We start from the raw sequence: 25,993 nt of genomic DNA, 5'->3' as shown, positions 1-25,993 counted from the left end.
TGACAAGATGGCCGACAATCGAAAAGTAGGCGTACTGGGCGGTGGCCAATTGGGCCGCATGCTGATCGAAGCCGCAAATCGGTTAAATATACAAGTCAATGTCCTGGATGTCGCGGGATCGCCAGCAAAGCAGATATCAACGCATGACGGCCACATTGAGGGATCTTTCAAAGATGCAGCGGCTGTCAAGAAACTCGCTGAATCATCCGATGTCGTTACTGTCGAGATTGAGCACGTGGATACCCATATGCTAGAAGAGGTATCTGGACAAGTCGTTGTTGAACCTAGCTGGAAAACACTGCGGACCATCAAAGACAAATACGCACAGAAGCAGTACCTGAAAGAGCATGGAGTTGACGTTGCGGACAGCATCGATCTGGAGGGAAAAGGTGTTGCGGGGTTGAAAGAGGTGGGTGCATCATATGGTTATCCCTTCATGCTCAAGAGTAAGACGGAGGCGTACGACGGCAAAGGAAACTTTGTGGTGAAGACTGAGGCGGATGTTGACGCTGCATTCGAGGCCTTAGGAAAGAGGCCACTATATGCCGAACGATGGGCAGACTTCAGGATGGAACTCGCAGTCATGGTTGTCAAGACGAAGGACGGCGTACTCACATTCCCTACAGTTGAGACTGTACACGAAGATAGCATTTGCAAGCTTACATATGCGCCACCACGAAACGTAGCAGAGGAGGCCGCACAAAGAGCCCAAGAACTTGCCAAGAAGGCTATCGGTGCTTTCGAAGGAAAGGGAGTCTTCGGCGTCGAGATGTTCCTGCTCAAAGACGACAGCCTACTCATCAACGAGATCGCACCCCGTCCGCACAACTCAGGCCATTACACCATTGAAGCCTGCCCCATCTCTCAGTACGATGCACACTTGCGAGCTATTCTTGATCTGCCCATCTCCCAGTCCAGTCTCCGCCTCCGCGAACCCTCAATCATGCTTAACATCCTCGGCGGCAAGACTCCAGACTCCCATGTTCAGGTCGCAAAGAAAGCTCTTGAGTCACCAAATGCATCGATTCATCTCTATGGTAAAGGCGATGCACGTCCCGGACGTAAGATGGGTCACATCACCATCACAGCGCCCACACTCGCAGCCGCAGAACGCGAGATCCAGCCACTCGTTGACTTCGTCGACAACCAAAAAGGCAAGAATGTCGAATCGCGCAGTTCTGAAAGCTCCAAAGAAGATCCGCTCGTTGCTGTTATCATGGGCTCAGATTCTGACCTCCCTGTCCTCCGCGCCGGTCTGGAGATCCTCACCAAGCTGCAAATTCCCTTCACAACACGCATCACCAGCGCTCACCGAACACCCGACTGGCTACGAGAGTTTTCCAAGACCGCTTCTCAGACCTCTCTGAAAGTGATCATCGGCGCAGCGGGCGGTGCAGCCCATCTGCCTGGTATGTGTGCGTCGTGGACTACACTTCCAGTCATTGGACTTCCTGTCAAGGCGAGTGTGATGGATGGCTGGGACAGTCTTGTCAGCATGACCCAGATGCCGCGCGGTGAGCCTGTTGCTACGGTCGGTATCAACAACTCGACCAATGCTGCGCTGCTTGCTGTTCGTATCCTTGGTGCTGAGGACAAGACGATCCGCGAGAGGCTGAGGGTCTGGATGGAGGGTAACGAGAAGGAGGTTATGCGCAAAGACAAGGCCCTGCTAGAGGATGGCTGGGAGGCATACTTGAAGGGTATGGGCAAATAGATGCGGATGGAAGTGTATTGAGTATATACTTTATCTTCACCTCTGGTGGGTGCGACACGTAGGTAGTAGAATGCTCTACCCTCGCCTGGAAGAGATTCAATTTCTTCCACTCAGGTAGTAGGTACAACAAATGTGCGATTTTATGAAATGCTTTGAACTCAAGCTCTTCACCCATGATGCTAATCAGCATTGCTGACCTCCAGAGGCAGAAACAGACATTATCAAACCCGATATCATTTTTGTAAAAGCGTAATATGAATTTGATATGACGAATGAAGCCTAAGGTGGAGGAATAGAGAAGTTTGTATCTACCTCCTCCAAGGAAGAAGAACAAGACATGTTGTAGGGTTGTGGTTGTTTTGGAGTCTCGGATCTTACTCTCCCTATGACTACGAGGTGTTTCCCCTAAGCTTATAGCAAATCACAACGCTGAATGTGTTGGGCGTTTCAAAGATTTCTCGTGCCTGCCTTCGAGATACAGCACCTTCATATCTTTCCATCAGGCTTCTCATCTAGGACTCTCCCTTCTTGTACCCCTTGATCAGCATTCTTCCAATAAACGACCATCCCATTCAAGGCGTTTCCATGCTTCTCGAACTCTCTCAATGCCACCTTCTCCCTACTTTCCGTCCATTTCTTGCCTACCTCGTTACACTCCTCCAACCGTTCCTTCTTCTCCTTTGTTTGCGCGTAAACACTGTAATCATCTAGTATCTCATTACCGACATACAAGACCGGATCTTTAGATTTGAGGAAGACTGGTAACAGAAGGAACCAATCTACAAAAGGCGAGTAGACGAAGGATTGAGAGGTGATGCGGGACTGAAGGTCGGATTCGAGGACTGTAATGGAGAGCAAAGAGAGGAATTCAACGTCGAGGGGTGTGAAGGCTGGGTCTTGGGCGAAGCATCCCAACTTGGTGTCCTCATTGTCGTCTTTGACTGCTCTGATATTAGTTGTTCTGCATAGAGATAGAGAAGGGTAGAGTGACAATAACATACGCCTCTCAACTACAGCAACAAACAATACAAGCTGCCACAGACTTCTCCACCGATGTGCCCAGTCCCTACTGAAACTGCCGATGCCTATGCATGCCGCCTTCTCGACTCCCCACGCACTATCTCCACCACTCTTCTCCAGGATTTCTTTAACTTGCTTAGCAAGTAAAGTGTCTTCCCATCGATCTTGAAGAGTGCGAAAGTCCTCGAGAAGCTTCTCAGCCGTCAAACCCTCGACAGTTCGAGTCGGTAAAGATCCAGCATCTATCTCTTTCTTCCCCTTGTCCTTGAGCGAAACACTAGCCAGCCCATGAGTGATCACGGTCCAACCATCCTCACTCTGAACCTCCTTCCTCTTCACACGCCCCTTGCATTTTTTGCTCATTCCTTCTCTTCACTTCTTCGGGCTCCACTCAAAAATCAGTCTTGGCTGGAAAACAAGGCGCATATTCTCGAACCAGAAGAGTAGCAAAATCCGAAGTGACGTACAGAAATCACCGATCGTCACGTCGTCGAGTTAAGGTGCGGCTTGCATGGGCGCGTAGAAGCGGTGGCCAAAGTGCTGATGGCAATGACGGGAAGGATGGAAGGGGACCACCTGGGCGCGTAGAAAATCATCGTGAGAGGACAAGGGTCTGGTTTTAGTGGGGAAAGGGAGGCTCGGAACGGGATTTCCGACGCGGAATGGCGAAAAGGGTCCTTGTAGGGCCCGCAAACTATTGCAAAGGCCATCTGGAAAGCGTGCCTGTTGCAAACAGGTCTACGATTTGGCCTCACCTCAAGCCACCCGCTGTTATCTGGATCACGCATGTAGATCAGGCCTCCTGGTGGCGGCTTACAGAAGCAGACATCTTTGGTATGGGCATTAGCAAGCATGACGGCACGTTGCTGACGCTGAGTGAGCGATGAGTGGAACAGAATACGCTGTAATAGCGAATAGTATTGGACGTGCAGTTTGTGTGCACCATGCTGCATGGTGAGGTGTTATGTGCGCAAAGAAAGATCGTCGTAGCTGCTAAGCAACTCGTTCGTCCACCTCCATATGCGCAGACCAAAAACACCGCGTACGCTCCAAGTGGAGATCGTCGCTTCAGAAGAGACTGGATATCTTTCGCGCCTAACGCCATGCCCTTAACAAAATCATATTAACAAATAAATGATATAATCGTGGCTTAGACAACCCAAGTTATCCACGAGGCAGCTGCAAGCATTGCCGGTACCGCTATCGATGCGTAACTGTTGACAACCATATTGTGTGGCGCCGGCGATGAAGTTGTCGCATATACGATTTGGAAACCAATGCGCTGGTCTGGCGTTGTTGTGTTGCGGCAGTTGGTCTCGTTGACCTCAGGAACGTCCTCTGGTTCGGCGAAAGTGATGTCGGCGCACTGTTGAACTATGTTAGTGACTGTATCTTCGTTGTTCTCGGACGCTGTTACTCACGTTGTAGAGGGCAGCACCATGTTGCGCAAGCTCGATAACCTGAATAGTCGCATTGTCGCCGACTTGAGGTGTGTAGTTTGCGGGTAATGGTACTTGTGGCAGGCAGAACTGGCCTGGGTATTGCTGGTTCGAAGGTCCTTGAATTTGGAACACTGGCAACATCGTATGCGAGTAGTTCAGAGGCTCATTGCCGTAGCCCATGTTGATGTAGAACATGGCAAGCGAATGGCCAGGGAACCATCCAGGCTGAATCGAGACGGCGCCACCCTTCAACGGCCACTTTGTGCGGTTTTGTGACATTGGCATGCCACCACCTGTGAATGATATTAGCTATTGTCTCATGCGCGAGATAACCGGGCTGAGCAACGTACATGGGTACATCCATTGCATGCCGTATGGGAATCCATATGTGCCGGTGTCATTGTGGTAGTTGATACCGAGCGACCCATCCGGAATAGATGGGTCAGTGTCGGACTTGGTTCCGTTGGTGTGGATGTTGTTTCCTCTCCATGGTGGGTAGACGATAACGGTATGTGCAGCGGCGAGCGACCAAGTAGCGGCCACGAAAACGAGCTCGGTAAAACGAAACATTGTGGCGGTACGGTTCGGAAAGCAAGGACTCTTGCGGGGATCCTTCTCTTTTTCAATGTAGTGACCCGTCAGCTTAAGGGTGCACGATTTGATGGTAGTCGACGCAGAACGGGCAGCGTGCGGTGGCGGGGGGCATCAGCACTTATGGATTACAGGACTTGGCCTCGACTGCCTCGTGCGACCATGCCATTGCTAGCGAAAGGGACGCTTCAGGCGAATGAGCAGTGCAAAACGGGTCCGCCAGCATGGCCAGCCTTTGCATGTCAGCCCTCGAAGCATTGAGTAGGCAGCGAATAGGCACGGAGCTAGCATATTGACTCTACAGGGGCCAGCGACCACTGAGCTTCGCGTATGCACGTATTGTCGGGCGGGAGGGAACGCCTCTAGAGAGGCGGAGCGAATAGCGTCCGAGATGGCCATGCACAGGGCTTCTCTGATTTGCGGAAGCGTGTGATGGCTTTGCAGACCCTCGGCAGTCCGGCCAGGCACCTCTAAGCGCCCAACTACTCCATAATCCACATGCCCATCACAAGCAGCGAGGAAGCCTTCCGGATTGAAGAAAAACCGGCATCCCGCGCGACTCGGCCGTGATAGTGTGACCACGGCGTGATATAGAGTGTCGAGCCGCCACAGCTAGGTATCTCTGTTTGTAAGAGAAAGAAGTGCAAAACGCGAGCAATCGTGGGCACAGTCAGCTTGCCGCCGTTGGCCCCCAACGAACGACGATCAACGACTTTGCCGCAATATAATTCCCAGCCGTCATGTATGCACATGTTTCTATCCTCATATCGCTGCATGATGGCTGCAGTGCGATAGCTGGGGAAGGGTTGTGTGTTGCCAACGCTGATTGGGCGCTTGTTTCTTCGCCCCTGGTCGCTTGGTTGTGCCCACTGCACCGGGACGAACGAAGGCCTCATATTCGACTATTTGCTTGAACCACGCTCCTTCTGGATCCGCATCGTGCCCAAAGTACCAGTGCACCATTCACGCAGCGCGATGCATCCTCGGAATCGCTGCTAGTGCCTGCCAGGACGGCGCGAGGCACCACATCCATACTCCCCTTGCTGGATGCAGAGAAGGAATATCTTTGCGCGCTGCGGCTAGCAGTGAACAAGCATTGCTTTAGCCAAGCGCCATGAGATTGTAGATCGTGTTGGATGCAGGGTACACGAATTCGTTGATTCTGGTACCCTGGGTAGCGGTTGCAACGGTTGCGCTTGAGGTACAGTAATCACGGTTGATACTGTAGTCGTTGTGGGCGCCTTCTATGAGCACTGAGAGACTATGGCCGCCTTTCTGTAATAGGACTTACGTCCTTCCACATCAATCAAGTCATGCTTTCCGCAATGACAGCGGTATACAGCATTTACCTGGACTTTTTCGTTCCTCTTGTTACCAACATTACCAACAGCACTGCGTCGACATTCTTCGATGACCGCAGCGTCTATCCAACATTGTTACTCTGCTCGGCTCTAACCTTTATCAACACCCCAACACCACAGCTGCCAGCATGACGTCGCTCATCCGAGCGCGGAAAAGAAAAGAAGCCCATAACCAGATACATTTGTCTCGTGACAAAGGCAAGATTCGCGTTATTGAGCGATCAGCAGAGGGACATTCCAGCCCCTCCACGAAGAACCTACAGGGGCGCAACAGTACCCCTGCTAGCCGTACCTTTACTACACTTCGTCGGGGAAGCGTCAAGATTTTCTCCATCTTCCGCAATAGCAAGAGTATGTCATGTACGTCTGTCCTGTACATTGTGGCTTCTACTAATGGCAGTAACAGGTTCCGCTCCAAGCTCTGGGGAGGCCACATCTGGTAGTACCGGGTCAACAGCGAACAAATCAAAAAACGTACCACGTGTCGATACCGTCAAATCCTACTCCAATTCTCCTCTACAATGTCCTATAGTTCCCGATGTACCTACGACTCTACCAACTCTCTCCCTCGATCCTGAATCTTCATCCTTACTTCAACTCACTAATGCCGCCGTCTTCGATGGCGAGTCAGAGCCTATACCAAGAGCTCGCACGCCGCCCTCTGCGCCCATGTCGACAAGTTGGTCATCGCCAAACCTCTCATGGCAACTCACTTCTAAGCTTTCCAACGCCCTTTTGAAGAACGATACGGTAGTACATCGACCCAAGTTAAGCTCCCGCCCAACAGTCAAAGCCGACCAGTTCAACCAACCAAGCGATGACCAGCAAACTGCAACCTCGCCCAAAAGCCCCATGTCCGAGGTGCCTTCTCTTCCATCAAGCGTTCTCAGTCCTGCCAGTAGCAACGCACCCTTAAGTCAGTCGACTGCACCAACGTCGTTGGTATCATCGGGTGCGCCGCTGTCTGCCGAAACGCTATATCGAACCCAGAACGGTCGTCATATAACTGACAACTCACCTGCGCTCTTTTGTGAGCCCACTCCAGAACACATGCCTCCCCGGTTCCTCGTCTTCCCACGTCAAGATGCACCACGGCTATGTGAGCCTTCCATTGCTACCATCGAGCATGCCGCAGCGGCAAAAACCTTTTTCGAGTCTCATTTCAATCAGCTCCTCGGAACCAAGGTCGCGCCACGATCCATGCGGCGCCGCCAAATGGAGCGCAAGCTCTTCGCTATGGCCATACCCAACGAGGAGCGTCATTGCAAAAGACGAGAATAGTACCTCGCAGAGACAAACCATCTGCGCCAAACACGCATCATGAAGTCCAATACACTAGCGCGTCGGGCAATGAAGGGTGTACATGTTTCCAATTATGACATCATAAGAGTACTCGGAAAGGGTAGCTTTGGTGTCGTTCGCCTCGTGCGCGAGAAGAGCGACAATTGCGGCACTCTAAGGGGGAGCAGCTGCAGTGTAGGATATCTTGATGGCTCGTTGACACCAAGAAATGATAGGTCCTCCCCAACAACCCACAGACAAAAGCAAGTCTTCGCCATGAAGGTCATCAGGAAGCCGGATATGCTTCGCAACAGTCAAGAGGGACACTTGCGGGCAGAACGAGACTTTTTAGTCGCTTCTGAAAACTCAAGATGGGTGGTACCTCTCATCTCTGCTTTCCAAGATAACAACAATCTCTATCTTGTCATGGAGTACATGGTGGGTGGCGATTTTCTGGGCCTACTTCTTCGCGAAGACATCTTAGACGAGAATGTTGCCAAGTGGTATCTTGCGGAGATGATATTGTGCATTGAGGAAGCACACAAGATGAATTGGATTCATCGCGATGTCAAGCCTGACAACTTCCTCATCACATCATCTGGTCATCTCAAAATCTCCGACTTTGGCCTCGCTTTCGATGGACACTGGGCTCATAATCAGACGTACTATAACGAACAACGGTACGGCCTACTCCGTAATCTGGATCTGCATATCAAAGGCGATGTACAAGATATTGAAGAGGAAAAGAGCCGACAAGATGCTCGCAAAACCCTCGAACCTGTCAATGGAGGTGGCGCGGCGCGCGGCCGTTACCAGACCAGACAAGACTCAGGCAATGGACCCATAATCGACTGGTTGAATCGAGAGCAAAGGCGTGAATTCGCAAAGAGCGTCGTCGGAACAAGTCAATACATGGCACCAGAGGTAATACGAGGTGAAAGTTACGATGGTCGCTGTGACTGGTGGAGCATCGGTATCATACTATACGAGGTATGTGGCGGTGACAAGGCAGATGCAACTTCACTGACGAAGCCAGTGTCTCTACGGGTGCACACCTTTCTTTTGCGACAATCGCCAAGCCACGAAAGCGCGCATACTGGTGAGCCAGGCTTCGACACCTCGTTTTTTGGTACTGATTTTACAGGACCACACGCGGTGGCTGCGATTCCCACCTGAGCAGCGATATGCTCGTCCCAATATCGACCGCGTACCACTGATGCCAGTGTCACGCAATGCAATCGATCTAATGATGCGATTGCTCGACGAGAGACAAGATCGACTCTCAGCTAAGCGATACCGTGAGAATGACTGGGTCCTCCGTGACAAAGCTGCCGGTGCGCGCCGCAACCGGAACATCAACACCACTGGTCATATCGTTTACCCAAATGATGCCGAAGACATCAAATCGCATCCGTTCTTTCGCAACATCCAGTGGTCACAACTGCATCAGACTCGTCCTCCATTTGTACCTCGTGTTCATGGCGGCCAGCCAATTACCAAGTACTTCGATGATGAGGCTGAGATCATGAGCGCTTCTGATCATCTCGACTCTTCAAGCTACGAGGCTGTCGGAGAATTGTTAGTTTCCAATTTAGCAGACCGTGTTGGCGAAAACGAGACCACGCCCTTGGTCCAGCCGGCAACCCAGCAAAACAGTATCGCTAAACCCACCCAGGCTTTATTTGCCAAATCGTTGCAAGAAATGAAGAGGCGTAAGCGAGAGAAGAAGAGGCCTCGTGACAAACTTCTCCGAGATCCAGACGTTGGCCGTACCGTTTTGGAGATCAGGAAGAAGGGTGCTTTTGTGGGCTACACGTACCGTAGGCCTAGATTTTCGCTGCAAGACTTGGAGGACAAGATCGCTATTACGAGACCTCACATCACCCGGGCTGGGTTGGTGGCTGCGAGTGCTTAGTACTGTAGATACCTCTTGTCTCGTGCATAATGCGTGGGATCTATTCAATCCGAGATTGGTCAATCTTTTAAAATCATCGATGTGCTCTTTCATCCCGCAATGGCTTTACCCAGTTCATTTGTATACTCGCTTCTCTGCAACAGCTAATATGCACAACCTCTCATTCTCAATTATGTTAGTCCCCTCACTCGATGTACAGGCGGGATGTATGTCTTATTTATCTACTCCACAAGCAATCTTTTCAGCAGCGTAACTCTATTGGAAGATAGTCCGGTGGGCTTGTCAGGTCAGCTACCTGATGTTGAGATTTATGGGGATGGCATGATTCCGGTGGTAGTGATCAGAAAACATGACTTGGGTGATATAATGGATTGAAGCTGATTTAGGAAGTACGGACTGTTCATGCTTCAGACAAAGAAGAAATTCTTCTTCATTAATTCACTCAGTATCATCAACTATCCCGTCTTCTTCCTTTCCACCATCTGTTTACATTCGTTGCACCCATCCGACGTTCCGAACTTCTCCTCGTGTTCTTAAGATACCGTCCGAACACTGCATATAGAACCCCTACTATGACAAGAAACGCCCCGACACCCATCGATACACCTAGCCCAATTGATGCCGCTATGCTAAGACCAGGTTTAGGTTGCGATGGAGTGGAAAATTCAGCAGTTGTAGGTGATGCTGAATTGAATGAAGATGGTGCGATAGTCGTCTGAGTAGATCTCAAGGAAGTATAAGCGCTCGATAACACTGCCGACTTCTCTTCATCGTCAGCATAAGTGGTGGCTGTTGTCAGCACGACTACCATCAAGGAAGACGTGGGGTTAGGTAGCGAGATGTCGAATGATGTTAGAAGCGCGCTCTCTGTTGTCGTTTCTGACACTTCAGCCGGCTGAGTCAGAACCTCTGGAGAAGTCTTCTCTTCGACTGTACTGGTTATTACTTGTATAGTGGTAGTAAAAGTAGTTGCAGAGTCCATCGATATAACTATTGGCGTATCACCACCAGTCTTTGTGGACGTGGACATCGCCCCGAAGAGAGCTCGCTAGAACGAGATATGGTGCCTGTGTGAACGATGGTGAATGCGATGGAACAGTGATAGCATTGTGTAGGACTAAGGAGATAGAGTAGTGACAGAACATTGTCGTGCTTGCTCCGAAAACCAAATGCAATTCATCTGCGTGTTACGATAGTGTGGCAGACGAGTGTGTTGGCATAAGTTTGTTAGGATCGCGTGATGGTGGACCGTTTGCTTCTTGGAATCTGCATTGCGCATTGCGCATTACGAATGTAAATGTGATACTATCGCGCGAGAGATGAACATTGACGTCTGTAAATCGTAGCTAGACCTCTTGTAGTAGCTTGCAACAATTTCATATGTATTTTTTTACCCAATCAAACTCGGGGCTCAAAGGTGTTTTTAGTAAGGGCGCTGTCTCGGTGTCTGGAGAACCGACAATCACCGAACTCGCTCGCAACCACCATCAACATCCGAAGACTTTATCATTGGTTTTTCTTCCAAGCTATTTTTCTATCCGTACCCCGTAATCATAACAAATTTACACTATGTCGGCCTCAAATGATGTCGCAAGTTTGGCAACCCCACCATCATGCATCGCAGACTTTTGTCTGATTCCGCTCGGCACTCCCACAGCATCTGTATCCAAAGAGGTGGCGGAAGTGCAGCGGGTTCTCAAGAGGAGCGGATTAACTTATTCCATGCATTCTGCGGGAACGACGGTTGGTATGACTCTTCACACCCCCTTCTACGTCGTGTATGCTTTCGCGTCCGAGCCAACTCCCTTCTCGGCCGGTATGCGGGCGTGGTGGCTTGGAGGGGTATATGGAATATTCTTGAATGCATATACTAATTGGGACTAGAGGGCTCATGGGACGACGTTATGCGGGTCATTGGACAATGCCATGCTATGCTGCACCAGAATGGCATTGTGAGGATCCAGAGTGATATCAGGGTGGGGAGCAGGACGGACAAAAAGCAGGGATTCAAGGATAAAGTTGAGGCAGTGGAGAAGCTGCTCAAGGAGGACCAAGGTGCAGCGTTGTAATGGGCCGAGTATCATGTCGCGCGTGATAGGGAGGAGTGAGGTGTCTCAGTTGCCATGTCATCCACGTGTACCACCCTTGACGATAGCGACAACGGATGCGCATGAAAACAAATTTCACGACCACAGATGATGTACGCGCGCCAACGGCAGATCTGCCAGCCAAAGCTCGGATGATGATTCAAACAAGCAGCCTCTGCTATTATTGGCTACATTCGGCTCGACGTTGCGGGTATGCTGGGGTAGCTGGGCTATAGCGATAATGGGGAAATTAGTCGACGACAGCTAAACGACAGCGGATAGAAGCATATTATGTTGACATGTGGCTAGGCGTAGGGCTTCTTGAAACTGTCGATCGAGAATGTAGACGTCGCAGCGAATCAACGGCCATGGGAAGCTAGTCTGTAACGCATACTTGCATACAACGGCTCCAGGCTCTTCACCGCCAGTCGTCGTGTCCAGGTAGGCTAAGCCGATCTGAGGGTGGGTGGTGGAAAGCGCACGGCCGAAGTGCGGTTGTGTAAAAAGTTGGCGGCAGGCGAGAAGCATCATCCTTGACGTCGGTACCTTTCACCCGGAAAATCCCCTCGAGTGCCGCATGTGCCTCTCCCACTCTCACTCCACCACGAGTGCAGCCATACAATACCGCGCCCACACCGCCCGAAATATTCACTGCCCACCTGTTTCCCCACCCATTCCCTCGCAAATACGCCCCAACCCCTCTGCAATCGTGCCTCGTGTGATCGCATGGCGAATGCACGCGACAGCAGCATCATCTGCCAATCCCCACCACCACCCGCGCGGTAACGACGTCGACGCTCCACGCACCGCTCACTGAGCGCACCAACCCATCACCATGGCCTTCAACTTCAACTGGTCGCCGCTCATTGCCGACACGTCGAGGGCGCGCGACATGCTCACCACCGCTCTGAACAAATCCCCCAAGCCGCCCATCATCGTCGACGACATCATCGTCACCGAGCTGAATCTCGGCACCACCCCGCCGGAGCTCGAGATACTAGAGATTGGCGACTTGGCCGAGGACAGGTTCAGGGGCATCTTCAAGATGTCCTATGCCGGCGACGCGTTCCTGACGCTGAAAACAAAAGTTCAGGCAAACCCGTTGAAGACGTATCTCTCCAACAAGCCAGACTTTGCTTCACCACAGCCACTGGCAGCATCGTCCGGCTTGACTATACCATTGCAAATTACTCTGTCCAACATCCGCCTCTCCGGCTTTGTCATCCTGGTCTTCTCCAAACAAAAGGGCTTGACGCTGGTCTTCAGGAACGACCCTTTGGAGTCGCTCAAGGTCTCTTCGACATTTGATTCCATCCCATTCGTGCGTGACTACCTGCAGAAGGAGATTGAAGGGCAATTGCGTGTCTTATTCATGGAGGACTTGCCGGCTATCATTCATAGGCTATCACTACGCATGCTGTCGCCCGAGTACCAAGAGATCGAGACAGAAGAGCGACTGGAAGGTGCTAACGATACAACCGCAGCCATCGACCCTCTCGCATCGCCACCACAAGATGCTGTCGATGCCTTCGGGAACCCATTAGACGAAGCCCAAATTTCCGCCTTGTCGCTCGACTCTGGCGAAATCCACGCCTCTTTCTCGCAGAAGAATATCCTCCGCCTAGCCGCCTTGTCCGAATCGCAACGAACGCTATCCCTCTTCACACCCGGCATACGCGATGCCGTCTTCAGAGCATGGGCAGGTCACCCAGACAGACCCGAGTCTGGTGCTGCTACGCCAGCACTCACACAAGGCAGCCTATCGAGGATACAGTCGACCTTTGGCAGCCTCAAGTCTGGCGCGTCGTCGGTTGCGTCCGGCTCAACAGGCAATGATACACACAGCTCACGACCTACCATGGCATCGGCATACTCGACTCCTTCGGGGCTCAGTCTTGGCTCAAGTCGCTCTCGCACTGGTGGCATGCGGAAACGAAAGAAGCGTGTTGTTGATCTGCGCAAGAAGGAGGACGTTGATTCTGGCGTGTCAACTGGAGCCAATACACCATTACCAAGTGCGTACGCATCTGAGACGTCAAGCGTCATCCCCGAAGAGAGGGAAGCAGAGGAAGAATTGGCTACCCCACCAAGGAGCCCCGCACAACCTGGCATGCGCTTCGAGAGCCGGCGTGGCAGTCTGGACATTGGTACACCGAAGCGGATACCTGAAGAGCCGCCTGCTTTCGGCCCTCTTCTTGCCCCTGCACCAGATCTTTCAGATGCACCCAAGCCACCCAAGCCCACCAAATCGAAGCAAACCACCCCACCAGCCGCTCACCTCGAAGACCCATTCATATCCCACTCATCTTCCAGACGCCCCCCGATTTCGCGTAATAAGTTACGGCAAGCACAGCAGTCCACCTCGCCACTCCTACGCTCCCTGTCGTTTGACAAGGTCTCCTCGCTCTCAGCTCTATGCTCGCCACCGCGCACTTCTTCACCACCCAACGCCGACGTCATGGCCAGCTCCGGTGGCATCCTTGAACAAGCCTGGATGACAAAGATGGCGCAGGAGATTGCGAGAAAGGTTCAAGAGGAAAAGGACCGGTCGTCTCGCCGGCCTTCGCACGCCAGGACGAAGACTGCGCCCACAGGAGGCTTCTGGCAGAACGATGACGAGATTGAGGCACCGCCTGCTTACGTCGCGTAAGCTTGATGAAATTATGAGCGATGAAGTTTCCATGACGAAGCACCGTTTAGTTCTTGCATGTTGTTTGTCCATCATTTGTTGTTTCTTTTGTTTCTGCTTCTTAGCATTGGCGTATCAGGATAGGGAAAAGCTCGTTGCATCGGATCAACTTGAGTAAGATTGCTTGCATATATTCGTTTTTGCATCAAGGAAGGGGCGCACGCGATGCTATCGCTGCATTACATAACAGACCACTAATCTCCTTGCTATCGCGATGACGGTCATGTCGTCGCGAAGAGTACATATTGAAATACCACTACTCACACTACAATACCGCCATGCTGCGTGATGCTAACCACTATCCATGGAACGTTGTGGCTATCGTGATTTTGCTTCTGTCTCCAGCACAGTATTCTATCTCACAACCACCGTATCCCGTATCAAGTAATTAAGATATGTTCAGGCTCAACGAAATGGGTGGATTTATGATTTATGTATACACTTGAGTACAGGATATCAAGGCCCTGGCACAGGGATAGCGCCAATTTGAACCATTAGCCCAAAAATATCCGGCTGTCCCCTCTCCTCCACGATCTTACCGTTTTCAAAACGGTAGATGTTGAGAGCAGTCATACATATCTCCTTTCCAGAGGCGGGGACACCCATGAAAGGACCCTGGTGCGTGCCCCGAGTTTCAAAACGTGCAACTATCTTACCACCTTCGCATACAGTTTCTTGTAGTGTCCAGTTAATATCTGGGAATGCGCTACGCATCATCCCGAGAATTCTGAGATAGCCGTCTAAACCTTGGAGGGGTTCAGGACCGAATGGTACATGGAAGATAGACGAGTCAGTTCATCCAACAGCGATGTAGATGACAATTCGGACGTGAGTGATTAGCAATTGCTTGCAGACTTATTACTCACCCGGCTACTTGCTTTAATCGCCTACCAATTCATTACCACCGGGTGTTTTTAAGGATTCCACAAGGTTATCCCTATAGTGTCACCTACTGCCGCACCAAGCCGAGTAGAGCCGTATTCTGCTGAGTGCAACATCCGGTGATGACGAGATCTTCCAAAGCCGGTTCACGTCGTTCTAGGATCATCTTGTTCTATTGCAATGGCGATAGTATGTCACATAGGTTGAGATTTGTACACAATGTTGTTGTGAGGTCATACCAGGTGCGTGCACCCGCTGAGCATGAGCGCAGCTTGGCAGGCACTCCCTAGCCATAGCTTTGGTTCAAAGCTCTACGTGGCTAGATGACGTTGAGCCGCATATAATCGGTCTGGCGCAAGATGCGCATCCGTGTTGCGATCCGACTGACTGAAAGGTACCAGGGTGGAGACGTTACATGAATCGTTGGCGGACCGCTGTCGTAGGGCTTAGCCCGACTTACAGCATGGTCAGTGATGCAAAAAGCTTGGTTCCACAAGAATTGATGTAGCCTGAGTGATGAGAGTATTGCTTACGGGCACAGTGCTGGCTAGCAGAGTAGTCCAAAGTTCACAGCCATGATTTGCCTACTTGAGCAAAGCTGTCAGTTGACCTACGATAAACCTTTTTGTGTCGAAAGTCTCATACGCCACATAAAGGTTGCACATGTAGCGAATCTTGTAGTTCCTGACTTTCAGAAGCCACCTAGGTATCGTTCCTGCTCATGTATCCTGGGAGCACGCTTGGTGGTGATGTTCCCGCAACCGGCCAAACATGGCAAAAAAAGACTACACCGCCTCGCAACTAGCATCACGAACGTTCAGGTTTTGATTCGATAGGTGTTCCCTCGATCTGCCCAGTGTCCGCAGCACAGAAAAGGCAAAAAAAGGAGGAATGCGCTCTTGCGAACGCCGATGAATGACTCATCGGAGGTTTGAACTCCGGACCTTCAGTGTACTAAGGAGTGCTGTGAAGCGCTCTGTTAGACTGACGTGATAACCAACTACACCAACGAGCCCTATTTGATGTATAATGGGATAAAACCATACAATATATACTCGATGTAAGAAGTTTCACACGACAGCATGGTTCGAATATCTGCGAATGCTCACCCGACATCAATGGTGTCAATGTTAACGGTCGGGTCAAAAATTGAAAGAATTTACGGTCGAGGTGGGGAAATACATGTCACTGAGCAGATGTGGTTAGGTCATGGGCTGGCACCGCACAATCCCATCCATAGCTTTACCTGACCGACGAGATCCCCAAAATGACATCAAATACCATGACGATCACATCCTCCTACGCCTTTGAGGATCGTCCGGGCCATGCTACATTTCTGCTGTGACTCTGCTTGGAACAACCTTGAAAAGTGCGCTCGTGTCTTCGGCCCGACGTAAGCAATACCCGATGCCAACGTTACCGCCCCCGCGTTTTCTCAAGTGCCCACAATTCCCGACCGACAGCTTCAAACACCGACACCACCCATTGCTTCGAGATGAGGCATGGAAACAAATGCCCCACAACAGCCTGCCGGCGCAAAGCAGGCCACCAACCAGGATGAAGATGAAGCTTCAAAAATCAAAAGGACACAAATCGCGTGTTTGAATTGCAGGAAGCGGAAGAGTCGGTGTTTGCTGTAAGTGATTGACGGCGTCTTGTTTGTCTGCGCGCGTCGGCGATTTGGAGCTCGCTTGGGGACTGAAGTTTGCGCGTGAGCATTTTCGAACGCGACATGCAGCGGATCACAATGCGACATGCGACGCATGAACATGTCTAAATCCTTGTGTCTTGTAAATTTCTTCTAACGTGGCTTTGTAGAGACTCGGACAACTCCATACCGTGCCTTCGATGCAAGCGCGACAACCTCGAATGCGTGCTTGGTGGCAGCAATCGCGGTGGACGACGCGAGCGAAAAAAGAAACGCGTGGATGAATCACAATCGCAGTCAGAAGCGCAAACGCAGCAACCGCTACCTGCGCTTACTGCGACTGCGCCCGAGGGAAGCTTCCATACGCTGGGCAATCTCGGAACGACATGGTCGCAGGACCCAGGCGTACAACCGTTTGGTGAAGAGCTACAGGCATCGCGGTCCGACTCTTCCAACACAGATGAGCTTCCGTTCTCAAATCTGCAGAACCCGTCAGATGCGCTGGGCATACTGGCTAGAGTTGCTGGAGAGTCGAGCTCGAATGAAGAAAATAATGGGAGTGGAATCACCAGCAGCATAGGACATGTGCGAGGCTCCTCTCTCAGCATGCCCGCACCACTGTCCTTCTCGTACCCGTTGCTAGACCGGGGGATTCTCACAGTTCACTCTTTATGCCAGCTGCTCGTTCGCTTTCAACAGCAATACCATCCATATTACCCGCTTGCACCGGCGCACGCATTCGAAACATCCAACCTCTCACACATGGTGAACAATGAGAAACACCTCCTCACGGCTATCCTGCTCATCGCTTCCAAAGACCTCGTAGACGAACCACACATTTACGAAGCTTGCTCAGAACATATGAAGAGCCTTGTCTCAATGTTGGCAGCAGGAGGCGATGCGGGTATCGAAGCTGTAGAGGCCCTACTTCTGCTAGCTGAGTGGGCGCCGTATACACAGCGTGGCTCTGGCAAGGTCGGCAAAGGGGAGGAAGATAAAGAGAGCTGGATGCATGTTGGTCTCGCCCTGAGGATTGCCTACTTTCTTGCTCTAGACCGGTACTCGTTCCGCTTTGTGGACCAGGGCAAGGATCCAGATCATCACCGCAAACGCCTCATTTGGACAGCGGCGTATGTGTCAGATCGCCATATCAGCATCAGGATCGGGAAAGCCTTCTGGTCTCGTGGACCTGGACCTTTGACAACATTACGCAGAGAGGATTATCCGTCGCTAATACCCAAAAGCCCCAACGAAGAAGACCATGCTTCCATCTTTCAAGCGAACCTCGAACTCACACAACTGTTCAGCAATGTACACGATACTTTGTACTCGAATCCCAGTTCGAGCTTTCGATCGCAGATGAGTGGTAGCTACATCAAGTTCATCGATGATTTTCGCTCTGCAATATACGGCTGGAAGAGTGTGTGGGGTACACTGACGTGCTCTCCGCCGCTCAAAGCATGTCTTCTTATGTCGTACGACTACCTGCGTTTATACACCAACGCCTTCGCCTTCCAGGCCACCGTCCTCCGAGCATTGCCCTCTTCATCTACATCAACCGACCCCGTAGCCGGCGCTCCAGCCAACAACACAACGGGTCGTATGCAAGTTCCCCAACGCGTCTTTGTAAACAACGTAGGCGCAGTAGGCGACGCGCGTTTCATCTACGAAGGCCTTGACGCCGCAAAAGCCATTCTCACTACCGTGAACAACTTTGTCGATCCCGAGCGTTCGCTACGTTTCATGCCATTGAGGTACTATCTCTACCTCGTATACGCAGGTGTCTTCCTCTATCGCGCTCGCTGTACAGGCGTCATCAGCGCCGATGAAGATCGCGCCATCCGCGCCATGATCAACGAAACAGTCGCACGCCTCGAACGTAGCGCTGTCGGGGTTGGAGCTGGTATCCAGCATCCAGGCTCCCGGTACTCTCAGCTCCTAAAACTGCTCTGGGCAAAAGTGCCAAAGAAAGACAAGGCTAGTCGCTCTTCATTCCGCCACCCTGGCACGCATATCGCTAGTAATCCTGTTGATCAGAATGGCTTTCCACAGCATCCGATCGTTGGCGCCAGCCCACAGGCAAGTAGCAATGGCACGGGTGAGAGTCCGGCGCTTACGGAGCAGATGGGAGATTTCGGATGGACTGATCTAGGGGCTGTTAATGAATTTGCAGTACACGGTGGTGGGGGTAATGCGCCTACGGATGATGCAGCCTTGTGGAATGGCTTCTTGCCTCTTGATATGGGATGGAATGCTCAGGGTCTTGGGTTCGAGGGTATGGGCTTTGACTCTAATGAACTCGGAATGTTATTTTAGGTTGATAAGTATCGTTATCTGGGGATAAAAAGACATGTACTATATAGCACGACGCTTAGTAATTGAGAGTGTACTGGTCTCAGTTCAGCAGGTTGATGGTCTCTGTGAACCTTCGCGGTAGCATGCATGGGCAATACATGTACAAAATGATGTACAAGTCGTTGACGTCGCCGAAGTCATGGCATCCTATCGCATAGAGCATCAGTTGCTTGCCCGCTAATTGTCAAACATGAACGTCACGGCTAACCCCCACCGCAGCCTCCTACCAAGTAGAGGACAGCCAGGGTAATTATTTTAATGAACAACCTTCTGTCTACGAATTTCAGTGTAAGTATCTGTTTGCACTCAAGGAGCATGCAATTCTCAGTGCATATTTGGGGAGTATTCGTTGCTTTCTTTCCATGGCGCCGTATCTGATGCAAATTGTATGATAATACATGGTATACACACGCGCGACCGTCGCTCGCCGTAGGGTCCGTCTAAAAACCCGGAGGATTGAGTCGTTGGCTGACCCTTGTCCACTTTGGCACCTCTGCGAAATGTCAGCCACCATATCGATGCCAGATTTTCGTACGCTCTTTCCGCTATAAAAAAAGGCGGATTCTTGTGCGCTGACAGTATGCGACTTACTGTGGATTCCCTTCCGATACCTCTTCACTTTGCGGTCGAAGACGGTGTATTTATCCTTGGGCAGCATCTCCTGCTCAGTCGGCATCTCCATCTTCCAGCGCTCCACCTTCTTCATGCTCTGCCCCATGCGTCGTAGTGCGGTATCGAGTGTGCCGACCACGGAGTCGACGTGTCGTAAACGCTCGCGATGTCTGTACTTCTGGTGTCTAGAGAGGCGCCATGGTATCTTCCTGTAGTCTTGTCAGCATTCATGTCCAGATAGCGAGCTGGCGACAGTAAAGAATGCATAGGCGTTGAAAACGTGAGGGCGAGAACGAGCAACTGCACGAATGGGTATCCAGGGAAATACAGGGAGTCGCACCATAACAGGCCGCCCGATAGCGGGTTTGTGAGGCGGAAAGGACCAAACATGGTGATGTGTTGTGGTTGGCGGTACTGGACGGCCGCAATTGAAGTCGCGATATTCTTCCAAAGACACTCCCGCGGACTTTCTTGGCGGATATGCCGATTAGCGTGGGGAAGCTCACCAACACCCCACACGTTGCATAGCTAAACCCTAAACACAAACTCGCGACCGTACAAACTACGACTCCCGGTGACTTCTTTCTGGACGTTCGTAGGAGCCAAGAAGACTATCGCCGATTGAGTCACCCATTGTCGACTCTTCTCACACCACACATGCCCGGCACTCCCTACGCATACCAACCTCCGCCCTAACACCACACCATGTCGTACACATTCTCCATCCTATCGCCCCTCGATGTCCCTCTTTTTACGCACGACTTCGGCACCTCACGCAGTGGCGGCACTGGCGTTGCGAATTACACACCTGCTGAGCGCGCTCTCGTCCCATTCATCCTACACTCGTCACTAGACATCGTCGAAGAAGTGCAATGGGGTCCTTCTACCTCCAGCGGCTCAGCACCCATGTACCTCAAACACATCGATAAATATCAGAACTGCTTTGTATCGTGTTGGATTACCGGCGGCAACACGCGCTTCCTTCTGCTTACACGACCACGGGATGAAAGTCTAGGACTGACCAGCGGGGGTGCTGGAGGCGCGAGAGGGAGTCTTGCAGGCGGAAGGGCTGCACTGGGAGGAGGCGCTGGTCTGTACAATCCTAGTAGTCCAGCCACGGAAGAGGCAGTCAAGAACTTCATGGTCGACGTATATGAGGCGTGGGTCAAGACTATCATGAACCCGTTCTTTGCGGTCGGCAATGGGGAGGTCATCAAGAGTCCAGTATTCAGGCAGAGGGTTGCGACAGCGGCGAAGAAGTATCTATGAAGGAATAGGAGGTAACGCCAAATTATCAACTCAAGTTTGGAGACGACCATTGGGCTCAGCTTTTACCTCGAGACGAAGCGGATGGCGCGCACGCAAGCTCGAACTGCCGCGATCCCGATAGCTTTCAACAGAGGTAACGCGAGCCGTCTTCTCGAGCCTGATGCTCAACTGTCTCAGATCAGAAATGCTTCGTTGCGAATCATTTCTGATCTAAGACAATGACATACAAGGCACAATAGATTGACCCAGCTGGAGGTCTACGTACCAGGCATGCGAGCACACAAATAGTGCCTGCCTGCAGAGCTACGAAGCCACGTCTGGATCGTTTTCGTGGAGAACCAGATGATTCATGTCACGTAACTCGGCGTCGGGGTATACACACACACAATGGGTTCAGCAGTTCACGATCAAGTTTATATCGCGAAAGAGCCCTCTTTCTACATTGCACCCTCGGTTGCGGATAGCTGCTTGGGGAAGGGCGGTTGCTTGTCGTTTGTGTCTCAGTCTGTTTATTTCTCCTTAATACACTATACCTGAATGAACAGAGAACCTGTCTGACCTTTACCTGCGCATTTTCCAATCTATGCTCACTGGAGATTCTGCCTTTACCTGCTTTTCATTTCAAAAGTGCAAACACCTTACTCACCTTCACCCCGTCTTCACCTCACTCGAAGTATCACCACTCTAGTTAGATACTATCTTCTGGGTGTGACAAAATCTCTTCCCTCACCTTTACTGAGCATCCCTAACTCAGTTACGACGTGCTAAAGCTCTCAGCATGCCACCGATACAGACCAATGTCGAGCCATCAGAGGAACTGTGGTTCGCCTTTCGACAAAAACACAATGCCGAACTATATGATTTCCAGCAAAAATCTAAGCAAGCGTACGAGACAGTCCTACAGAATATAAACAAGGCAAAATCGGAGCTTCTTGCCAAACACAAGAAGGAAGAAGAAGAATTTTGGACTGAGGCGCGGGCGGCAAGTAAAGACAAGAGCAAGAGTGCGAACAAGTCTGCAGCGTCTAAGACGAGGACTCAAGGTCGAAACAATCGTCAGCAAGCTGCACCACCAACTCGAAAGGCTGCTCCTGAACCCAAACGGACGCAAGCGGTGACCTCGAAAGCGCCTCAGACTTCTACACCTACGCCAGCATATAACACAAAGACCCAAGCACGTCAAAGCAAGAAGAGAAGTGTTGCAGTCACAATTATTGATCTTTGTTCCGACGACGATGAACCGGTAAAGGAACAGAAGAAGCTGGATCCGCCACCAATTGCGAAAGACCCGATATTGGAATCCCAAAAGAGCGATATTATCGAGACAGCTGTAAGGCGAGAGCATGCTATTCCGTCTGCGAGTCTCGAGTTGTTTGACAAAAGCGCAAAACAGGTAACTTGGCAAATAGCGAAGACATTTAAGAACGATACTAATCTGCCAAGGGCACGCCAGAGCCATCGCTATTCAAGCGCGAACAAGATCTCTTCACTGCTCAGCCCCCAACTCTAGTAAATCCTTCGCCCATTGCTTCACATGATGCTTCGATCGCTGCTCCTTCGATACAGCACAGCTCAATACCTAAAGGGGGTGGCTTTGGTCGTTGGGTTTCAGCGAGTGGGTTACACATGCCAGCTACTCAGACGCAAAAGTCTCTTCAAGGCAGTGCTTGGACATTTGGAGCTCCAGTCTCGAGAACTTTGGATAACACTTCTGCATGTACATTTTCAGCTGTTTCTACATGGGCTACTCCCACGATTTCTGCTTCAGAGGTTGTACAATTGTCGAGCGGCTTGGCTCCATCAAGACCTCCTCTACATCACCAGTCTGGCAGTTTGCGACCGCAGCAAAGCGTGGACTACAGACAAGGCCAGACACTGGAGCCAAGTGCTGAAGACACGTTGATGCATGAACCTCCCCGAAGTAAGTTGTACTTTGCTCCACGTCTCATTCTGTAGCTGATAATCGCATAGCTCCACCAAGGCCACAACAGTACATCCCCAATATGCCTCCACCACCTAGACGGTCCTCTCACACTCCCGACGCACTAACTCAAAGTTCCATGGCTCCTAAGAACACAAGCTTCAGAAGACCTGACTTTCCAGCCAGCGTCACGAAGGACAGCATGCGGGCTGCTAGAAATGTGCGTGCTGGCTCACAAGCTTCAGCTTCAACGTATCGTGCCTCCAGCATAACACAGAGTCAATGTGATTTGTCAGCTACACCTCGAACTTCTGTCTCATCTTTGTGCTTGGGTAGACGAAAGCGAAAGGCAATCGACGTAAGTAGCGATGAGAGTGACGATACTCCGCCATCTGAAGACGATGAGCCTAGGTCTTCCGTTATTATAGAAGAGTTGTGCAAGAGCGTGAAGGGTAATGTGGAGAAATTTGGGCCAGTGACAAAGAAGACCAAGTTTCCTCCACCGCCGCCGCCGGCCATAGCCTCAAAAGGCGTGTTCAGCAAAGGCAAGAACGGGTACGGCTTCCAGCCCACGTCAAGACCGAAATCTGAGGTCGACTATCAAGCAGCACTCTCGTTGCCAAATCAACCACAGCACGCATCTATCATGAAGTCTCAGTTGTCTCCACCAACCACAACGACACCTGCGTTAAAGAAGCCGACGAAGCCTATAGCCACTACACGAGCAGTGCCAGTCTCACGGTCCCCTCGCAAAGCCAAACTTGACGCCTCAGCGAAGATATCCCAACTCAGCGAAACCGAATTGAGAATTCGTAACGACATCGCTGTTGACGAAGCAAATGGATACGAAGCGCCTGAAACTGGTGTAGTTGAGCAAGTCAGAGGCAGCATGAGGAGCATGTCCATCACACCCGCTCCTAACAATACAGAAGATCAAGGCATCACTGCAGAGAATGTGGGGATGCTGGCCGACCTTTCAGATACTGAGAGCACTATAGCGGTACAAAGCACAAAGCACGGCGCGGGATGGAACTCGTGGACTCACTCTCGCATCAACGGCGATAGGAACCTCGCCAAGTTGCGCCCTAATCGTCCGTTGGTACAAGATGAAGACGACGATGACGATGACCCGGATATCAGTAAGTACAGCATCATCGATGGGTTAATTGTGCATGAGGCAGACTTGGAAAGATTGAGACTGACGCAAGAGCAAGACAGGCAGAATCTTATGAAATCAAGAAAGATGGGCGGTGGCGATCGCGCACGTGTAGTGAGCGCGACTGAGATACCATAGCACAGTCCTGTACAGTGGAGTGAGTGAATGACAAGGGGGGACATATGGGAGGAACTTAGGTTAGCGTTGAATTCATTCTAGCTTCGCAACGACTTTATGCACAGGACGAGAGACTTGAACATTGCATTCTTTGCTTACATCTACGGAGTCGACGTACGATCTGTGCCTATTTGGAATCTTACTGTTGGTCTAAGAATCGAAAATCCTTATCTGCTTACAAGAAGCCGATCGTAAGCTGTAACGCGCGTAAACATCGGAGTCGGGGTAACATACTAGTTCGGTAGCCATTCATGCATCTCTTCTCCACTTCCTCGGCCTTTAAGCACTTGACGGCTACGACTAAGCGCCGAACTTGAAAGCATATCCTGTCGCGTGCTCTTTGTGACGTCGTGTTCGCATCCTGCAAACTCCCCGCAGCTTTCGGTTTTAGTTTTACTAATATTGCCTGCTTCCCACATGTCTAGTACGCAAGGTTTAGGAAACGGGGCGGCAATCTTCATCTCTCGTCAGGTCGAGAACGTTCCTCTTCTGGTAGACGAAGCTTGCGCCCCGCAATAACCTAATAAGACTAACTAGCTCTTAGCTCACGAACCAACCACACCAGCCTCGTCAACGGCTTGACGCGCATAAAGAACAAAATGGTTAGTCATGTTACAAGTGCAAAGACAAGCTAAAACTAGAAACAAGAATAGTGATTTCAACGGTGCGGTGCTAAGTGCCAACGGTCTGTGATGTTCTCGCCGGACGTTAACAAACAGGTGTGTTAGCGTGATCTTGTGTCTTTAGTACTGTGACTGGCTGACTTTGATTGTCCGAAGGAGCTAGTAGTAGTATTAGGTTTGGTTCGGTTAGTTAGCTAGAGATCTTGGGAGTTCGGTTCTTCTCTTGGTTTGGTGCGGTGTGGTGTGGTGGTGTCGGGGCTGCGGAATCGTTCGATGCATGGGAATGCTACCTCGATATGCAACGACGGTGGAAGTTGCCGAAGGAAGAAGACTTATACGTAGAGAAGACGGAATTCAAGACGGAGGATAACATGTTTCACACGACGCCAAAAAGCCTTGGGAGTCAGCGCGAAGGGATGGGATACATGTCATCTTCATGCCCACGAGGTCTGTATTAGTTTTCTCAAAGCAACTAGGCTAATCCCGCATGCTGTCATCTTACCCTCCAAGCTCCATCGCTGCAACTTCGGGGAATATTTTTCAGCTCTAGGGGGGGGCTTCTGTCAGACTAGCACCGATTTACGAGTTCGGTTTGGCTTTCCGCGCGTACCTCGTCTCGCGTGCCACAACAGTTTGTGGACCCCAACCAGTTGACGCCAACGCCAACGTCCGCTACCACCAAACCAATCCGCAATCAGCCTATACTACCACACCCAACACCGTCGCGTTGCACAACATTGCGCTGCGTCCCTGATCTTGACACTCGGGCCCTGCACCCTCCTTACCCACACCCTTACCCACTCGAAAAGCAATAAACCCATGTTCTTACAACGGCAGTAGTCAGGCACCAGGCACATAACGCGTCGACATGAGTGGTATTCAGCCACGCGAGACCAGGCTCTCCCGGCTTGTCACTGTCTGCCTGCCGCATTTGCGAACGTCTGGGGGAGGGATACCCCCTTGACAAGTGAACCACATCGAACGACACATTCATAATTTTTTATCTCGGGCAATATCACGTTAACCATTGCATGGAAGGGCTTGCGTGCCGTGCCGCTGTAACTTGATCGTGAGTGGCTGACGGACCGTTCGTGTGGGTTCTCTTTTGCGTTCGGTGCTTTGGAAGGATCGCAGGCGAACTGCTTGGGTGTCTGGATTTGGGATGGATGCTCCGGGAATCTTGATACACGACGCCCGTTGCACGATGGGTAATTAAATTTCAAGTTTAACCGGGCTATGGAACACAATCC

At 51.1% G+C, this 25,993-nt stretch overlaps 11 protein-coding genes across 11 annotated transcripts; 8 read left to right on the top strand and 3 right to left on the bottom strand.

The window, feature by feature from the left end:
* Positions 1-7: 7 nt before the first annotated feature.
* AA0111_g5584 (phosphoribosylaminoimidazole carboxylase) lies at positions 8-1,714 on the top strand (the record flags this gene model as incomplete). The annotated part of the gene is made up of 1 exon (XM_028651711.1): positions 8-1,714. One exon carries the CDS (start codon positions 8-10, stop codon positions 1,712-1,714), a length of 1,707 nt encoding a protein of 568 aa, XP_028506875.1.
* A 486-nt stretch (positions 1,715-2,200) lies between these two features.
* Positions 2,201-3,097, bottom strand: AA0111_g5583 (hypothetical protein; the record flags this gene model as incomplete). Its single annotated transcript, XM_028651710.1, has 2 exons — positions 2,201-2,655; positions 2,716-3,097. 2 exons carry the CDS (start codon positions 3,095-3,097, stop codon positions 2,201-2,203), a joined length of 837 nt encoding a protein of 278 aa, XP_028506874.1.
* Positions 3,098-3,884: 787 nt separating this feature from the next.
* On the bottom strand, positions 3,885-4,746 carry AA0111_g5582 (hypothetical protein; the record flags this gene model as incomplete). The annotated part of the gene is made up of 3 exons (XM_028651709.1): positions 3,885-4,100; positions 4,156-4,469; positions 4,527-4,746. The coding sequence occupies 3 exons, from the start codon at positions 4,744-4,746 to the stop codon at positions 3,885-3,887; spliced, it is 750 nt and encodes a 249-aa protein (XP_028506873.1).
* A 1,510-nt stretch (positions 4,747-6,256) lies between these two features.
* On the top strand, positions 6,257-7,409 carry AA0111_g5581 (hypothetical protein; the record flags this gene model as incomplete). Its single annotated transcript, XM_028651708.1, has 2 exons — positions 6,257-6,479; positions 6,535-7,409. The coding sequence occupies 2 exons, from the start codon at positions 6,257-6,259 to the stop codon at positions 7,407-7,409; spliced, it is 1,098 nt and encodes a 365-aa protein (XP_028506872.1).
* Positions 7,410-7,685: 276 nt separating this feature from the next.
* On the top strand, positions 7,686-9,324 carry AA0111_g5580 (Serine/threonine-protein kinase; the record flags this gene model as incomplete). The annotated part of the gene is made up of 3 exons (XM_028651707.1): positions 7,686-8,399; positions 8,446-8,508; positions 8,554-9,324. 3 exons carry the CDS (start codon positions 7,686-7,688, stop codon positions 9,322-9,324), a joined length of 1,548 nt encoding a protein of 515 aa, XP_028506871.1.
* Positions 9,325-10,893: 1,569 nt separating this feature from the next.
* Positions 10,894-11,393, top strand: AA0111_g5579 (hypothetical protein; the record flags this gene model as incomplete). Its single annotated transcript, XM_028651705.1, has 2 exons — positions 10,894-11,071; positions 11,209-11,393. The coding sequence occupies 2 exons, from the start codon at positions 10,894-10,896 to the stop codon at positions 11,391-11,393; spliced, it is 363 nt and encodes a 120-aa protein (XP_028506708.1).
* An 853-nt stretch (positions 11,394-12,246) lies between these two features.
* AA0111_g5578 (Mitochondrial distribution and morphology protein 34) lies at positions 12,247-14,061 on the top strand (the record flags this gene model as incomplete). Its single annotated transcript, XM_028651704.1, has 1 exon — positions 12,247-14,061. The coding sequence occupies one exon, from the start codon at positions 12,247-12,249 to the stop codon at positions 14,059-14,061; it is 1,815 nt and encodes a 604-aa protein (XP_028506709.1).
* A 2,423-nt stretch (positions 14,062-16,484) lies between these two features.
* Positions 16,485-18,946, top strand: AA0111_g5577 (hypothetical protein; the record flags this gene model as incomplete). The annotated part of the gene is made up of 2 exons (XM_028651703.1): positions 16,485-16,618; positions 16,801-18,946. The coding sequence occupies 2 exons, from the start codon at positions 16,485-16,487 to the stop codon at positions 18,944-18,946; spliced, it is 2,280 nt and encodes a 759-aa protein (XP_028506712.1).
* A 479-nt stretch (positions 18,947-19,425) lies between these two features.
* AA0111_g5576 (hypothetical protein) lies at positions 19,426-19,987 on the bottom strand (the record flags this gene model as incomplete). The annotated part of the gene is made up of 3 exons (XM_028651702.1): positions 19,426-19,478; positions 19,577-19,806; positions 19,938-19,987. 3 exons carry the CDS (start codon positions 19,985-19,987, stop codon positions 19,426-19,428), a joined length of 333 nt encoding a protein of 110 aa, XP_028506713.1.
* Positions 19,988-20,302: 315 nt separating this feature from the next.
* On the top strand, positions 20,303-20,866 carry AA0111_g5575 (hypothetical protein; the record flags this gene model as incomplete). The annotated part of the gene is made up of 1 exon (XM_028651701.1): positions 20,303-20,866. The coding sequence occupies one exon, from the start codon at positions 20,303-20,305 to the stop codon at positions 20,864-20,866; it is 564 nt and encodes a 187-aa protein (XP_028506710.1).
* Positions 20,867-21,644: 778 nt separating this feature from the next.
* Positions 21,645-24,081, top strand: AA0111_g5574 (hypothetical protein; the record flags this gene model as incomplete). The annotated part of the gene is made up of 3 exons (XM_028651700.1): positions 21,645-22,259; positions 22,310-22,787; positions 22,838-24,081. The coding sequence occupies 3 exons, from the start codon at positions 21,645-21,647 to the stop codon at positions 24,079-24,081; spliced, it is 2,337 nt and encodes a 778-aa protein (XP_028506711.1).
* Between the last annotated feature and the right edge of the window lie 1,912 nt (positions 24,082-25,993).

Source organism: Alternaria arborescens (assembly GCF_004154835.1).
Source record: "Alternaria arborescens strain FERA 675 chromosome Unknown contig_11, whole genome shotgun sequence".
Taxonomy (NCBI): domain Eukaryota; kingdom Fungi; phylum Ascomycota; class Dothideomycetes; order Pleosporales; family Pleosporaceae; genus Alternaria; species Alternaria arborescens.
The sequence above is the reverse complement of the archived record's forward strand: the minus strand, read 5'-3'. Positions and strand labels throughout refer to the sequence as shown.